Genomic DNA, 17881 nt, shown 5'->3' with positions numbered 1-17881 from the left:
GGCACCCAAAATAACAAACGGGAATCGAGTCCCGGGGAGCTGCTGCTAAATGTCAAAATGGAGTTAAATGGAGTGTTGAAATGCGCAATGTGAGACTTGCGGTTTGAAACGTGGACGCAAACTTTGAATGTGGGAAAATTATGGAGAATTTTGGGAACGTGATAAATAGGAGCCGCATGTGGAATGAAGGATGTCAAATTTGTGAAATATCTTTTAATTTGGGAGTTTTATTGTGAAAATGTGGGAAGTCTCCCATGCTAACATTAGCGCCGAATAATTCCCGGTTGAGTTGAGCAGTTTGAAATTGGGATGGTTTGAATAAGTCGTGGAATGTTGAAGGAAGAGGTAATTGTGGCAAATCATTTTTCTTGATGAGGAATTTTCATGTCAAAATGTGGAAGCATACAAACAGACGTCAATTTTAGTTCTCACGTGAAAAATGTGGATATGCATGTGAGGTTACTCTGCCGTCAAGTGTCTTGTGACCCTTGTAGGCCTTATGTTTAACCAGTATGTTTTTTTTTTTTAACCGGCCCTGTTAACGCGGCGGGGCTAGCGTTAGCTTTAGCAGAGCGGCGCTAGCGTTAAACTCTCGGTGTACTGTCTTTCCTTGTAAATATCTCGTGTTTCAATTGTGGGCACTTGCGGCTTTCACACGGCTGCGAACTATGTTTGTGCCAAATGGTATTTCCTTTACAAATGTACCGGCTGAAGCTTATAATCGGGTGCGCTCTGTCGGCCGGGGATTACGGTACTCGCAGTGACCTTTTTATCATCTGGAAAGTGAGATTAGAATGCAAGATTTACGCCTACATTTCTAATATTCATAATGTTGAGACATGGAGGTCACCTGCACGAGCTCGGCAGACCAAAGTTTGGGCCTTCACAGGGCGGGTTTGGGTTGGGTTTTGCAGTAACGGTTCCCTTGTTTAACCCATAACACTGCGTGAAAAACCTCTGAATTCTTTTTGTCGGCAATCACATTATTCATCAATAAATGGAGGCCTGCAGTTCCAGCAGCAGCCAATATTATCTGCTCATATTCTAATGCGTCATAACTCATGGGACGACGATTCAAAATGCTTAAGCGACCCGAGTTTTTTTTAACCTGAAAAAATGGACTGACTTGGGACTAGAACTACGCGACTTGACTCATCTAGTTTACATTTGAATGTCTGCGTTTTCAAGCTAGTGAGCCATTTGTTCAGTTTTTGTGTCAAGCATTAAACGTATTTAATTACAATATAGCTGCAAAAAGATGGATGGTCGGCTGGAAGATCTTTCATGGGGCGTGCCCGCCCTCTAGCGGCGGGCAGCAGCGTTCGCATCCGCCCCAGATGGAATCCAAACAACATGGCCGGCGGGGGAGGACGTTTACATTGCACATTTATTTTTCATTGCAATTAGAAACGAGATACACATCCAACGCCATACAATACATAATTTTTTCCCCCAAAGATTATTATTCAATGTCGCATTCATTTGGTATTTTTCATTGCTCGAAAAACTCTTTGCCCCCAAACAACTGATCGGAAAATACACTATTGTAGCAACCGTTATCACATTATGGACATTTTTTAAAACATTCATCTTGTGCTTGAATATAGAAAAATGAAGAATACTGTGCGGCACGGTGGGCTCAGCTGGTAAAGCGTTGGCCTCACAGTTCTGAGGACCCGGGTCCGATCCCGGCCCCGCCTGTGTGGAGTTTGCATGTTCTCCCCGTGCCTGCGTGGGTTTTCTCCGGGCACTCCGGTTTCCTCCCACATCCCAAAAATATGGAACATTAATTGAACACTCTAAATTGCCCCAAGGTGTGATTGTGAGCGTGACTATTATTTGTCTCCATGTGCACTGTGATTGGCTGCCGACCAGTACAGGGTGTACCCCGCCTCCTGCCTGTTGATAGCTGGGATAGGCTCCAGGAACTCCCGCGACGCTCGTGAGGATAAGCAACAAAGAAAATGGATGGATGGAAAGAATACTGCATATACTTCAGTGCCGTACGCGCCCGGTCACTGACTGGTGACCAGTACAGGGTGTAAGTCCACCTTTCACCCGAAGTTGGCTGGGATAAGCCCTCCTGTGACACTTGTGAGGATATGCGGCCTGCAAAAAGGATGCACTGCAATGAAAAAGTATTGCACATGAAAGCTAAATAAAAATTGTACTCGGGATAAAAAGTTAGAAAAAAATCAGTTCTTGAAAAATCAATTCAAATGATAAAAGTTAAACAACGGAGCTGCTGTAATTCATATATCATAACCATCGCAAAAAAAAAAAAAATAGTCCAAAAAGTGCACAAGGATATCTTGTCTGGCAGCTGTGTGACCGCGCGTGCGCGCCCCGACGAACCGGATAGGCTCGGAACCTGTCCCTTTAAACGTGTCGTGGCCGCGCTGCTCGTGCTGAAGTTTCTCCGGCCGGAGAGCAGCACAGCACCCGGGCACAGCGGGGCTCCCCCTGCCGCATCGTCCCTGGAAGCAAGACACCCGCCGCCGGTAAGAGGCAGCGGCCGCTCGCCTCCGCGGAGCCGTCTACTTCCTGGACGTGGTCCTCTGAGCGTTGCAGCTTCAGCAAGTCGCGACGGTTTTTGTTTGGAATTGATCAAAACGAGTTTGTTGTTGATGTAGTTGAGGAACGGATGGAAAGAAGCTTTTTGACGGGGTAGCAGGTGGGGGAGGGGGCCAAGTGCAGCTTGCATGATTGATTAATTGATTGAATTGATTGACAGGCGACGAAGCCCGCCATGCAGCGCGCGTTCCAGCTGTGCGTGCTCGTCAGCGTCGCGGCGGCGCTGCTGGCTCTCCAGGTGGGGGGTCCCGCGCGGTGCGCCCCCGGCTGCCACGCGGGCTCGTGCGTCAACGGCTCGTGCGTGTGCCACCACGGATGGGTGGGCGAGCGCTGCCAGCACTGCCAGGGCAGGTTCAAGTAGGTCGTCACACGCAACACTTTTTATAAAGTTGATTTTCAATTGAAGGGTACGACTTGCACGTTTGTTTGTTTGTTTTTTTTTTTTTTTTTTGATTAATATTTGTTTGGTATTTGCGAAGATTCTCCAATCATTTTCCCCATTTGAAATCAATGAAAAATGCAATCAATCCGGTTTATCCGTCCGTATATTTTCACAGCCACTTATCCTCACAAGGGGCTCCCGGGGAGATAACTCCCGTCATATTCAAATGAATGTGTACAGCTTTTCCTAACCGGTAGAAAGCAGCATACGATGCTACAGTTTGAAATTTTTCGCCTATACCCGTGTATAATGCACACGGTTGACGTTTGACTTTTGGGGAGAATAAAGTGTGCATTATCCATCCATCCATTCATTTTCTTAGCCGCTTATCCTCACGAGGCTCACGGGGAGCGCTGGAGCCTATCCCATCTGTCAACGGGCAGGAAGCTGGGCACACTCTGAACTGGTCGCCAGCCAATCGCAGGGCACAAAGAGACAAACAGCCGCACTCACAATCACACCTACGGGCAATTTAGAGTGTCCAATTAATGTTGCTTGTTTTGGGGATGTGGGAGGAAACCGGAGTCCCCGGAGAAAACCCACACAGGCATGGAGAGAACATGCAAACTCCACACAGGCGGGTTTGAACCTGGGACCTCAGAACTGCGAGGCCGACACCTTCCAGCTGAGCCCCACCGTGCCGCCCTATATTTTTTAAAATTATAATCGATAATAGCAGAGACAGAAGCAAAATGAAAAGAAACCAGAGTCCATCTTGACAGTGTTGTTGTGGTGGCATTAGTGACGTTAGTGGCTTAATCGGTAGTACAAAAGTGAACACACCTCTGTTCATTTTTCCTTATCACAAAATGTCATTATCCAAGCCGCATAGCCTCACAAGGGTTTGCGGGAAAGCTGGAGCCGATCCCAGCGAGCTTCGGGCGAAAGGCGGACGACGCCCTGAACTGGTCGCCAGTCAGTCGCAGGGCAGATTTCGACACCATCACTGAGCGGGAATCGATCCCACGCTGCCCGCACCAAAGCCAGGCGTGTCGACCACTACGCTACCGTGTCACACCCCTTATCACAAATTGTGGTGTGTGTGTGTTGTGGGGGGGGGGGGGGGGGGAGCACAGCCACAGCGTTAATTCAAATCGTTCACAAATAAATGATAATGAGACATGCTAATAAAGCGAGAATGTTTCTCATAACTCAAAACTCAAATTGTGTTGAGAATTCATTCAAACTGTTTTTAAAAGTGCCTCTGATTCACACCAAATAGTGTTCGGATGTTCTGGTAGGCTTTTCCTGGCGTTTTTTCACATGCGACAGCACCAATCTTTTTTTTTTTCCCCAATCGATTTAAAAATGTTGTAGTTCATATTAATGGTGGAAAAGTGCTAATTTATTGACATTAATTTATATAACAAAAAGCTTGAGTTTGAACAGGGGTGTGTAGACTTTTTAAAAATTGTTTTTTTACAGCTACTCTATACAGAAAGTGCGCTAATTTTTGCCGCTTGTTTTGGCCCCGTCAGAAGTCTTCTCGCCACTGAGCATCTTTGTCCTTTTGCGAATCACTTTGTCCCCGTCGTTTTTTTTGGTTATTGTCCAAGTTTAGACAATGTCAGGCTTGTTATGGCGCGCGCAAACACAAACACACGCGCAGCGTGAACACAATACGAGCCAGGCACCGCGAGGTAGCACTGACGCGTACCCGAGCTCAACTCCACAGCTAACGTTCCCTTTCAACCTTCGATTGGCTGGCGACCAGTTCAGGGTGTACGCGGCCTCCTGCTTGTCGACCGCTGCAATAGGCTCCAGCACTCCCTGCGACCCTCGTGAGGATAAGCGGCAACATAGCCAACATAATCCATAATATGTGTGCGCAATTAAGCCTTGTCGCCGTGCACAGTTCTCCGTTTCGTGTGCGCCCGCCATCTGCCGAGTGTGAGGTAATTTTGTAATGATGACGATGATGATGATGGGCTCACATTTTTCCCGGCGGTCATGTGACCCGATTTGTCATTACGAGGTGTTGTTTTGCATGACATTTCATTTGTACAATATGGCCTTAAAGTATAATCAAAAATGATTCCCCCCGCAAAAATCCTTTTTACATTTTTTTTTAAGTTCCTGCAAAGCGAAAAAACAATAATCCTTCTCTACTTCGCGCTTGACCCCCTCCTACACCCCCCCCCAAAAAAAAATCCAATGTATTACTGGAAGGCGTATTGATACAAGGTGACATTCCCGCCGCAAAATGGAATAATGATGTGCGAAAAATAAAATAAAATAAAATAGAAAATGGTGTCACGCCATCGTGACATGGTGAAACGGTGGTAAAGCTGTTGGCCTCACAGTTCTGAGGACCCGGGTTCGATCCCGGCCCCGCCTGTGTGGAGTTTGCATGTTCTCCCCGTGCCTGCATGGCTTTTCTCCGGGCACTCCAGTTTCCTCCCACATCCTAAAAACATCCATCCATTCATTTTCTTTTGCCGCTTATCCTCATGAGGGTCGCGGGTAGTGCTGGAACAGCTGTCAACGGGCAGGAGGCAGGGTACAACCTGAACTGGTCGCCGGCCAATAGCAGGGCACATAGACACAATCACACCTATGGGCAATTTAGTGTCCAATTTTGCATGTTTTTTGGATATGGGAGGAAACCGGAGTCCCCGGAGAAAACCAACGCAGGCACGGACAGGGAGAATATGAAAACTCCACACAGGCGGGGCCGGGATCGAACTCGATTCCTCAGAACTGTGAGGCCAAGGGCTTTACCAGCTGATCCACCGTGCCGCCTCCCAAAAACATGCAACATTAATTGGATAAATTAAAAATTGCCCCTAGGTGTGATTGTGAGTGCGACTGTTGGCTCTCTCCATGTGCCCTGCGATTGGCTGGCGACCAGTTCAGGGTGTACCCGGCCTCCTGCCCGTTGACAGCTGGGATAGGCTCCAGCGCTCCCCGCGACCCTCGTGAGGATAAGCGGCGAAGAAAATGGATGGATGGGCGTTGTTTCGCCGTTGGGACGTCACTTCATATCCCCCCCCCCCCCCATGGCCGAGGAGCTCTGTGATCGTTGGAAAAAAAAAATAAAAATTGTGAAATTGTGGATGACGAAGCTCTTTACGTAAAACATTTTGCCCTGAAAATGCTCAAATATGTTTGTGGTTGCAAAATGAAAATTTCAATTTTTTTTCTCCGAAGCAGCGCATTATGTGTCATTATTTTCAATTCTGAAGGATGTTTTCCTTTTCCCTGTACTTTTCAAGCTGGTTTCGGTTTTGGACGAAGCTGCGGCAGAGGTCGGGCCGCGTCGCGGCGGGGATTTTGCTCGTGTGCCCTCTGCCGAGTACAGCAAAGCATCCCATAATCACATCATCATCATATTATCAGGGGACTTGACTGGGATTCCCGTCGTCATGGCAACAGAGACTCCCTCCCTCTCGCTGCCCTCCCATCTTATCCACAATAGTGTTTTGAAATGAGACCACATGTAATGCGCCGCAAACACACACACACACTCTTGCCTGAAGGACAGCGAGGACGTCGGTCAAAACGCCCTGGCCTGTTGTCACGCTGCGCTAAAATGGAAAATGCACGCGTGCACAATTTAAAAAAAAAAAAAAAAAAAAAAAAGTCTTTTCGACATTTTAATATTCAAAAGTGAGCCGCAAAAGCTGAGTTTTCCCCTATTGGAAGTCTTGCCAAAGGACGCGATGCCAGAAATTAGACGGATCCTCCGTCTTCGCACCCTCCCGTCTTCTGTTGTGGGCGGAGTCTATCCCTACTGACGTGGGCGACGAGGCGTGGTACACCTTGTGCTAGTCCGGCGTTCATCCATTTTCTGAGACGCTTATCCTCACAAGGGTCCCGGGCAGGAGGAGGCGAGGTACACCCTCAACTGGTTGCTAAGCAATCGCAGGCCACACGGAGGCAGACAGCAGTCGGACTCACAATCACCCAAACGCCACACAGGTGGGGCCGGGATTCGAACACCGCCCCTCAGAACTATGAGGCCAACGCTCTCACCGTCTCTCAATCTTGGCGCTCCAGGTAAACAATGCGGCCGTCGTCTCGACGCTGTCCGTCGATGCGTCGCCGTGTCCTGGGCAACGCTGGACCACGGCCAAGAGGGGCGTGGCCTGGCCACCTGCCCGACGACACCTGGGATAGGCTCCAGCGCTCCCTGTGACCATTGTGAGGATAAGCGGCTAAGAAAATGGATGGATGGCTATATGAAAGATCCTATGATCGTATTTGTTTAAAAATACACGTCACCTCTGATGTGCACTGCTTACACTAACAACGCTCGTTTTCAAAAGGAACTTTTTTTTTTGTTTGTTTTGTTTTGGGACCCCAAGTGGAGCCGACTTGTTTTGAAAATGTTTTGCAAGGCAGCCACGTAATCGAGCGACAGGGTGGGCGGTTTCGACCCGAGGTATGTGCTTGTAGGATGCAAATATTTCTGGCATCATTTTATGATGGTTGAATTGTTGATCGAGTTTAGCTGACTGCAGGGTCATGATTCCCCTCCCACAATCCTTATATTTTTACATTATCCATTAAAAAAAATAAAATGAAATAAATATATGTATATATTTCATTAATTTTGATTTTTAGATTTATTATTTTCTGTGTAGTTTTAAAACTTTTTTTTAATATCAGGGAAAAATAAAGCTTGTTTCAGAAGTGGAATACAAACAGAGAAAAACTTGATCATCGACATTTGCTTTTTCTAGTGATCTTCTTTGAATATAAGAAAATGAAATTTTCAGTTCGAGATCTTCTCAGAGTCGATTGGCCAGCTAAAGATGCGTCGCATTCTTTAGTTTCAAACGTTTTTTCCAAGTTCCCGTGTATGATTTCCACCTTCTTCAAATCTTTCGACAATCGCCGAAGCGAACGCTGGTCAAAATGTGCAGACGAAGAATCGTAACATTTGCCGAGCGCCGCCGCCCATCTGGCGAAACACAAACGTGGCCGCGGCTTCGTCGTCGTCGTCAGCAAACGCGAGAAGGAGGCCGCGGAAGACGAGCAACTGAGTCGGAACTGAAGTCCGTTCGAACATTGCCCCCCCCCCCCCCCCCCCCCCAAGCCAGTCTGGCAATTTGGTTCCATCAGCACTTCTTGGCTCTTTCTTCCGTCCGCCATCAATTATTTAGCGGCAACAATGAATATTTCAAAATGGCGTCCGGCTGTCTTTTTCGTTTCATCTTGTCCTCCACACCTTCATTCCTGGGCCCGTTCTTGTTTCCTCCTCCTCTCGGGCCACTCGATCACAATCCGGAACAATCTTGCCTTGCCAAATGCGTGCTGCGATCTACGTGCACATTTTTTTGGGAAAAAATTGAATTTCATTTTTCTTTGAGCATTTTTTTGATTGTTTGTGAAGGTCACTCAGATGTAATTCTGTCATCTGTACATCAATGATGAAGAAAATGTTTTTTTTTCCCCATCATCTTCTAATCTTGGATCAGAACCAGCGGATCAAACCGTGATGGGATCAAATTGATGGAAAGTGTGTGTGTGTGTGCGTGCGTGTGTGTGTGTGTGTGTGTGTGTGTGTGTGTGTGTGTGTGTGTGTGTGTGGTGTGTGTGTGTGTGTGTTGTTCCATCCTGCTGTGCGGCAATCTGCTCCCCTAATCTCACCCGACGTCGCCATTTTTTTTTTTTTTTTTTTTTTTGCGGGACTGCTTCAGTTTCGCCGTTCAGCGTCGCCGTCCGCGCGGCTTTTAGCGTGGGGGTCGTCGTCCTGGCCGTCGCCATGACGACCTCGCCGCGTGACATCGGCGCAGTCGACGGCGATGTTTGGCCGCGGGCGTCGCCGTGGCGACCGTCGGGGACGTCGCCGTCTCCGGACCGGAGCCATATTGCGAGCGAGTTGCAAAATTCCAGCAAAGTCGCAAGCTTCCAATTTTTTGGAGAATATGCTGAAATAAAGCAGAAATATGAAAAATTAAAGGTTGGCCCTAGGGAGAGAATTTTGATACATTTGGAAAAATATATTTCACTTCAGATTTTCTTTTTTTTTTTTTTTTTTTTTTTACTAAGAGCCATTGTTTGGTCAATGGTTGGGCTGCAAGTAACTATTTTAATCTTTTTTTTCCTTAATCAATGAATTAGATAAATAAAACTTGAAAATTGTCATCCTTATTCCAAAAGAAGAAATTTTTGCAACAATGTACAGACATAAATTGATGATTCAGTTACTAGTTTGGTCGCTTACATCAAAATTGGGGGAAATAATCCCTCCATCCATCCATTTTCTTAGCCGCTTATCCTCACAAGGGTCACGGGGAGTGCTGGAGCCTATCCCAGATGTCAACGGGCAGGAGGCGGGGAACACCCTGAACCGGTCGCCAGCCAATCGGAGGGCACATACAGACAAACAGCCACACTCACAATCACACCTAGGGGCAATTTAGAGTGTCCAATTAATGTGGGAGGAAACCGGAATGCCCACCCGGAGAAAAGCCACGCAGGCACGGGGAGAACATGCAAACTCCACACAGGCGGGGCCGGGATCAAACCCGGGTCCTCGGAGCTGTGAGGCCAAGGCTTTACCAGCTGCCGCTAAGATAAACCAGAAATGTAAAAAATTAAATGTTGGCTTTTGGGAGCAAATTTTGATACATTGTGAAAAAATATTTTTATTTTTTCTTAATAGCCGTTTCTTGGTCAATTCTTGGGATGCAAGTAACAATTATTTTTTTTCAACTTTTTTTTCCCCTGATCAATCAATGAATTCGATAAAGAAACTTTTGAAAAAAATTTGCAACTTAACAAAACACAGACATAAATCGATGATGATTCAGTTACTAGTTTGGTCGCTAACGTAAGAAAATTGGGGGAAAAAATTGTGATGACATTTTTAATTTAAAGTCAATGCAGATGCGAGCAAATGTTTGATTCCGACTCAATGCAAATCTTTCATGGCGGCCGGAGAATATTCACAGCTGAGAGGGTGAAATTAAATAATCCCGTTGAGCAATACGTCAACTATTAATCTGTGACCAAATCAGTTGTCAATTAATGAATTGATTGATCGATTAATTGTTGAAGAGGCCGCAGCTGCAGAAAGTGCGGCTGCTCGTCCTGATTTTGTTTTGGTTTCTGTTTTCAGGTTAAGCGGCCCGTCGGGGTGGCTCAGCGACGGTCCCACGAATTACAAGTACAAGACCAAGTGCACGTGGCTCATTGAAGGATTGTAAGTCGCCCCCCACCCCAAAAGAAAAAAAAAAAATATTGAAATTAAAATATTTGTCCTGGACAAAATATAAATGAAGAATAAAATTTTTGGTGTGCAATAATTAGGACCCTTAAAAAGAGAATTTAAGAATGAATGAATGACTTAACACGGGAAGTGAACGCATTTTTGAAATAGAATATTTAATGGGTATTTATTTCATGGCATTTTTCATTTATATTCATTTCATAGAGTAAATATTTCATTGCATTACTTAATTGCAATATTATTTATGGAATGTTATTATTTATTCAATTGAGTTTTATTTAGCTGATTCAATTATGACTTGTTTAGTTGAATTTTATCTAGTTTCTTCTTAATATTATTATTTATTGGCATTATTAATAAAGTCCTATAATAACTACATCAAGAAATTTAAGTCCTCAATAACTATGGTGAATTAAAAAAAACAGTTATTTTTAAATTATTCAAATGAAATGAATATGAATGAATTGAAATGCAACCAAGTACAATGTAATCAGTTAAATATTCAAATATAATTTTAATGATTCAATTCAACTTATTTAGTAATTTATTTCAAGTTATTAATTACATTAGAGTCAATGTATTTTGATGTATTTTATTTTTTCATTATTTAAATACATTTCATCATTTTACTTGAATTTAATTTGTATTTTTTTCATGACCTTTTTTAAAATCATATAAAGGCCTTATTAATCTTGCAATGTCTTACGAAGTATTAAATATTAGCTGTGAATTCTGAATGAAATAGAAATGATTTTAATTCGCATGAGGATTTTCTCCATAAAAGTCATTCTAACAACTTAAATCGTAGAAAAAAAAAAAAGAAACATTTGAAATAACGTCAGCGGATTCATTTTGAAGATCTTATCATATTTGGTTTTGCTTTTGCATCTCAACTTTGATGTGTTTTTTTTGTTTTTATTTTTTTTTTGTATGCGGGCTCAAGCCCCCAGGCGCCGCTGAGGCTGCGCTTCGACCACTTGGCCACCGAGTGCGGCTGGGATCACATGTACGTGTACGACGGCGACTCGCTCTTCGCGCCGCTCGTCGCCGCCTTCAGGTCAGTCGCCGCCCAAACGGCCACGAAGTACCCGTAGTCGCACTAGTTTTTTTTTCCTCTTGTGCATTTTTATAGTATATATATTCTAAATTTTTTTAACGTGTCTTATTAAAGCAACTTTTTTCACACGCTTTCAGCCCTGCAGTTTATGCGGTGATGCGGCGCTAATGTTAGTGCGGCGCTAGCATTAGCGCACCTGGTTATAAGCCTCGGTACACAGTGTTTAACGCTAATGCCTCGCTAACGCTAGGTCCGCGCTAACGCTACCACCGCACTAGCGTTAAACACTTTCTGTGTACTGAGGCTTATAATCAGGTGCGCTCTATAGGTCGCGAATTACGGTACTTGCCCAGTAAATATGATTGATTATAAACTGTAAAAAAAACATCACCAAACATGATTATTTGAAGCCCCTTCCCTCACTTCAACATAGTTCTGTGGCACAGAGATGCCACAAGATGGTGCCAAAGCAATATTTTATTTTAGACAGGGTTTTGGCCTGAGTGAGAACAGCAAAAAGGTGATTTTATTGAATTATTTTTGGGGGCAAATAATGGAGGTTAGCTTTCAAAAACAATCAGCAAAGCGGTGAAGTAACAAATTGCGATTGTTGGGGGTGTTGTAGTCTATCTCAAGTTGTACTGAAAAACTACTTCATGTTGAAATATACTGGATATGAAATACATACACACACACACACACACACACACACACACTGTTGGCATTTCAGTTATGAAGTATGTTTGAAAAAAGAAAAAAGTAAAATTTTGCGGCATGCTTTGAATGGCACAAAATAGCACCACCTGGTGGATCAAGTAAAAATTGAAAGCCAGCAACTTTTCCAAATAGATTTCCAAACATGAACGTTCATTTATGTTGGCATAAACGTGGGCGCAAATGCGGCATTTTTTTTTTTTTTTGGTACTTTTTGGACGAAAAACGTGTTTTCTCCTCAGCGGCCTGGTGGTTCCCGAGTCGGGCGGCGACCAGACGGTCCCGGAGGTGGTGACCACGTCCGGCTACGCTCTGCTGCACTTCTTCAGCGACGCCGCGTACAACCTGACCGGCTTCACCGTCTCGTACTCGTACGCTCGCGCTCGCCGTCTTCGCCGCCATTCATCCGATCGGCAATCGTTAGGGAAGCGCTCCATTTCGGGTCCTTTCTTTGTCTGGAAGGTTCCGAGCACGAACTTTTGGCAGCAAGCAGCAGAGGGCGCCAAATTGCTTGCTGACGAAATGGGGTACAGTGGGGCGGGGGGGATTGGAAAACAATAATAATAATGTAAATGATACATGGATTTTCATTAAATTAATAAACATTAGTTGAAGAAGTAAAACATGTCAATACATTAAAAATAATTGAATAAGTTGAAAAAAAACCCTCAAATTAACACAAGTATAATACAATGAAAAATAAATAAATAAATTTCAATAAATTAAGAAAAATACCCTTAAATAATTAACCAAATATTTCATAAAAAGGCGTTAAAATTTTTTACATAAATTAAAATACTGTCAAATTGACATATGTTAAAAATATTATGTAAATAAATAAAAATGTCAATGAATACACAATTACAGTATATACTTCCAATCCATAAATAAATCCTTTCAATTAATAATCCAATAACTATCCATCCTTCCATTTTCTGAGCCACTTATCCTCACGAGGGTCACGGGAGTGCTGGAGCCAATCCCACCCTTAGAATCAGAATCAGAACCTCAGAAGCACCCTGAACCGGTTGCCTCACAATCACACCCGGGGGGCCATTTTTAATGTGTCCAATTCACGTTGCATGTTTTTGGGATGTGGGAGGAAACCGGAGCGTACGCACGAATAATACGCAATTAAAATTTAAGTGAAAATGTTGCAACATAATCATTTTGATGACCCGATCTGAATTAAATGAATACAAATGTAATAGAATAAAATGTAATTAAACATGTAAAATGCATTTCGGTAGAGGAAAATGTCATAAAATTAATACACAATAAAATAAAAGTTTGAAAATAAATAATATGAAATATTTTTTTTAATCTAAAAAATACATTTGATCAAATATAAATGTATAAATAAATAAAAATGTAAAATAATTCAAAAAGTAAAGTGGTGATGATAATTGGGAAATTCCGAGGTCAGGAAAATAAAGAAAAGTCATAAAAGAAATTCTTCTATAAAAGGTGACTATCGTAATTTATTTCATAAACGACTGGATCAATTCCAAATTTGACGGTTTTACATGTTAATGATGTAATTGATGGTTAAACATATAATTTAAAGTTTCTTCACGGTTCTGCCTCGAATTCTGAGCAGGGTGAACTCGTGTCCCAACAACTGCTCGCGGCACGGCCGCTGCAGCTCGGCCGGCGCTTTCTGCGAGTGCGACGACCACTGGGGCGGCGCCGCCTGCCGCCGGCCGTACTGCCGGCGGGACTGCGGCAGCCCCGACCGAGGATACTGCGACCTGACCGGGGAGAAGCTCTGCGTCTGCAAGGACGGCTGGCAAGGTCTTTTTTTGGACTGCCAAAACTCTACTTCAAATATAACAAATGACTTAAGTATCAACAAAAACACACTACTGTAAAACTGGAAAAAAACTCCAAATTCTCTCTTGCTGAGCTTCGGAGAATCACGATCGGTCCTATACAACCGACGGCTGACTCGCCGGAATTTCAGGCTCCGTCTTGCCGCTCGTTGGTTTACGGCTACCGTAATTTCCGGCCTACAAGCCGCGACTTTTTTCACACGCTTTCAACCCTGTGGTGATGCGCCGCTAGTGTTAGCACCGCGCTAGCGTTAGCGCACCCGGTTATAAGCCTCGGTACACGGAAAGAGTTTCACGCTAGCTAAACTCTTTCTGTGTACCGAGGCTTATAACCAGGTGGGCTCTGTGGGATGGCAATTACAGTAATTGCGAGGATTTATTCAAGGATTCAAGGCCTTGGAACTCATTCGCCGCCAACCCCTCCATGCTAACGTGGCTATTTCAATTCAGCAGCCGCCAATGTCACTGAATGAGTTTTAAAACTCATCCATGCATCATAAGGCGTAAAATTTGACCCTGATGTGCCCAGATTAGCAGAATAAATCAATTAATTGAACTTTTTAATGATTTAGAATGCTTTTTATGTAGTTTTTATTCACTTTTTTATTTCTATGCTGCAGTTATAATCCGTTCAAATTTCAATATTTTGTCGCAGAAATCAATTCCAGGATGAGCGCCAATTTTCCGATTTACCCTGAAAATGTGCACTTTTACTTTTAAACGGTTCGAAAATTAATAATTTGTCGTTTGATGGGAATTGGTTCCAGTACAGAATTGAAAAACCAGGTATTACGAGTATTATTTACTTCAATACCTGAAAAAAGTGATCGAGACCTCCCAAATTTTGTGTAAATGTAAAGACGTTTTAAACAGCTCAAACGTTAATATTTCATTTTTCGGAAGTAATTGTAATATCAGTCAGGAGTATCCATATTTTAGTGTCACTCCATTTCATGCTTGTGACCTGATTGACTCCAGAAGTATTTCATTTGCGTATTTTCTATGAGCCATTATGAGTGATATTTTCTGACCAACCAACACCTTTTTCTTTTTTTTTTTAAATATTTACATAAGGTAAAATGTTAAAAATCTAGTCAGTGCCCCCTGCTGGAAAAAAAAGTGAATTACAGCAAATATTTTCCAAATACTTTTTTTTTTTTTTTTTTCCAAATGAAATAACATTTATTTACCGTGCGTTTTCGTGTCCAGGTCCGGACTGTTCCGTGGCCGTCCCGTCGACGGAGGCCTTCTGGTGGCTGCCCAGCGTCAAAACACGGCCGTCCTCTCGGTCCCCGGGTCGGGCGTCCCACCAGGCTCTGGTGCACGCCGGGCTGATGTGGGTGGTGGGCGGCTACTCCTTCGACTACGCCAACTACCACATGGTCCTCAAGTGAGCGCCATCTTGTTGTCGCCAACGTGTCGGGAATCATTCACCATTCCCGACTACCTCATCACGATATATCATAAATACTCTGTTTTGACATATCCACGATTTGAGTTTTGTTGTCTTGGCTCAGTTACGATCTGGAGAGCAGCACGTGGGACGTGGCCCCCGCCACCGGGGGCCCTCTCTTCAGATACGGCCACTCGCTGGCTCTCCACCAGGTCAGAAGACGACTCGCGGCGTCGTATTCACCGAGACTTTCAATCATTTGACGCATATTGTCGTCGTCGGCAAGGACGACATGTACATGTTTGGCGGCAAGCTGGAGTCGGGTCCGGGCAACGTCACGGACGAGCTGTGGGTGTTCGACATCCCCCGACGCGCGTGGTCCCGCAGGACGCCGGCGGCGCCCCCTCCCTACGCCCTGGAGGGTCACACGGCCCACGTGGTCCGGCCGGCGCCGGGCAAGCCGGTGATGCTCGTCTTCTTCGGGTACTCGCCCGTCTACGGCTTCGTCAACGGAGTGCTGGAGTACAACATCAGTAAGTAGACCGTGTCGACGTCAGCAAGTAAACCGCGGCCATCACCAGGAAGTAGGCGGTGACGGACGCGTGTTAAGCTAATGAGCGCTCGCAAGTAGTTTACAGTGTGCTGCTGCTTTTTGCAAATATTTTTTTTGTCCACTTGGGATCGCCTTCCTCACATAAACAGTGTTTCTTTGTTGAAATATATTCAAAGAGTTTTTTTTACTTTCTCCGGGAGATTTCAGGTGTAGTTATTCCTGTGTCATTATAGCAATACACTATCACTTTATTGATCCTGTAAATAGTCGGGTGCATGACTACTGCTGCTTATTAGCACGCTAAAAACAACTCAGGAAGTAAACGGTGACAACATCTGTAAGTAAACCGTGACGACAGTACGCTACAACTCCAGTAAATAGACAAAACCACAAGTGGGCACCTTGATGGTGATTAGACTGTGGGATCCTCAGTCTGACTTTTTTTTTTTTTTTTTTTACTTTGCAAATATTGATTGATTCAAATTCATTCTTGCGAATTAAGCTAAATGTGGAGCATACCAGACTTAAACGTGGAGTCAATACTGTACGTATGTTTGCAGATATTGCTCAAGTGTTGGCTGTGTGGCCACTAGAGGGCAGCGTTGGCTTGCTCAGTTGCAGCTGCCCATCTTACACACGACACACACACACGTGGTCATTAGGCAGCGGTGGTGTCTTGTGCTAGAAGACAAAGATGAATGAGTCGTCCTTTGTGTCATCTTTTCTTTCTTCTCATCTGTTTTACCCACAATCCCTATCACTGGTGACCCCCTCCCCCCCAGTCATCCTCCCCCCCTCATCCTCCATCCAGCGTCAATTAGTCTCGGGTGTGCAGTCGGTGGCGTTGACCTTTTTTTTTTTTTTCTTTTCTTACCCCCATCGCTGCCTTTTGTTCCTTCGCTGAGTCGTCACTTTATCCTTCTTTTCGTTTTCGCCTCTCAAGTTGAATTCAAATCACTTTTTTTTTGGTAAAGGTGAAAATTGTTTCAGTTTTCAATGTTTATCGAGCTAATTTTAATAAATAAAAAAAAATCTAGCGGGTTAGTGAACCGCCAAATTCATTTTATTTGTCGATACTTTTTGGAACCCGTTCTCTGCTATTTACTGGAAAACTCAAACTATGTTAAAGTGAGTTGAGAAGTTTCATCGAGACAAAAGTAGTATTTAGCCATGATCTCTCTTATGGCACTTATGAGAAAGCCGTAACATTTTGCGCCGTGGCTTCAATTAGTTTTTGCTCTATGAGTGAGGATTTTGTGACTAACTGCAAACTGCTACTAGCGCGGCGGAAAGGTGGATCGGCTGATTAAAGCTGTTGGCCTCACAGTTCTGAGGACCCGGGTTCCATCCCGGCCCCGCCTGTGTGGAGTTTGCATGTTTTCCCCGTGCCTGCGTGGGTTTTCCTCCCGGCACTCCGGTTTCCTCCCACATCCCAAAAACAAACAGACTCTAAATTGCCCCTAAGTGTGATTATGATTCTGGCTGTTTGTCTCGATGTGCCCTGCGATTGGCTGGCAACCACTTCAGGGTGTACCCCGCCTCCTGCCCGTTGAGAGCTGGGAAAGCCTCCAGCACTCCCCGCGACCCTCGTGAGGATAAGCGGCAAAGAAAATGGATGGATGGATAAAGTATTTAAACTATACATGTATTTCTACTATACAGTTTATTATCAGGAAAAGTTAAATAAAATGCTTTAAAAAGCCAATTTTTTAGGCTTGGAACGCATTATTTCTTTTTCCATTAATTGTAAAGGAAAATATGGATTCGGATTTCGAACAATCATTTCTCAAACCGCCTTCTGGAATGGATTGTGGTCGAGAACTGAGGTTGTACTGTATTACATATGACAAACAGACTTTGCAGTATATTTCAGCAAAAAGGGGTTGACGTGTAAATGCGCTAAACAAGTTGTGTTTATAAATCATTGAGGAATGTATTTGAAATAAATTTGGCCACAACCAGAAGAGGGTGCCAAGTCTCCCCGCCTCCTGCTCCTTGACAGCTGGGATAGGCTCCAGGACTCCGTGTGACCCTCGTGAGGATAAGGGGCAAAGAAAATGGATGGGTGGATGCTACTAGCGCATACAGAAAGTCACAGGTTATTTTTGTACCTTCTGCCATCTGGTGGAAGGCCAT

At 44.2% G+C, this 17881-nt stretch overlaps 1 protein-coding gene across 5 annotated transcripts in view; it reads left to right on the top strand.

The window, feature by feature from the left end:
• The first annotated feature begins 2339 nt into the window (after nt 1-2339).
• Nucleotides 2340-17881, top strand: part of atrnl1a (attractin-like 1a) — a 114275-nt gene continuing 98733 nt past the window's right edge. For all 5 annotated transcript variants that reach the window (XM_061837804.1, XM_061837802.1, XM_061837799.1 and 2 more), the window contains exons 1-9: nt 2340-2501; nt 2735-2931; nt 10086-10169; nt 11140-11253; nt 12210-12338; nt 13568-13761; nt 15009-15189; nt 15317-15404; nt 15479-15725. In XM_061837804.1, coding sequence (XP_061693788.1) covers nt 2750-2931; nt 10086-10169; nt 11140-11253; nt 12210-12338; nt 13568-13761; nt 15009-15189; nt 15317-15404; nt 15479-15725 — 1219 coding nt within the window. In that variant the 5' untranslated portion in view covers nt 2340-2501; nt 2735-2749. The remainder of the gene's footprint in view (nt 2502-2734; nt 2932-10085; nt 10170-11139; nt 11254-12209; nt 12339-13567; nt 13762-15008; nt 15190-15316; nt 15405-15478; nt 15726-17881) is intronic.

Source organism: Syngnathoides biaculeatus, chromosome 12, assembly GCF_019802595.1.
Source record: "Syngnathoides biaculeatus isolate LvHL_M chromosome 12, ASM1980259v1, whole genome shotgun sequence".
NCBI classification, from domain to species: domain Eukaryota; kingdom Metazoa; phylum Chordata; class Actinopteri; order Syngnathiformes; family Syngnathidae; genus Syngnathoides; species Syngnathoides biaculeatus.
This window is presented reverse-complemented; position numbering and strand designations above follow the sequence as displayed.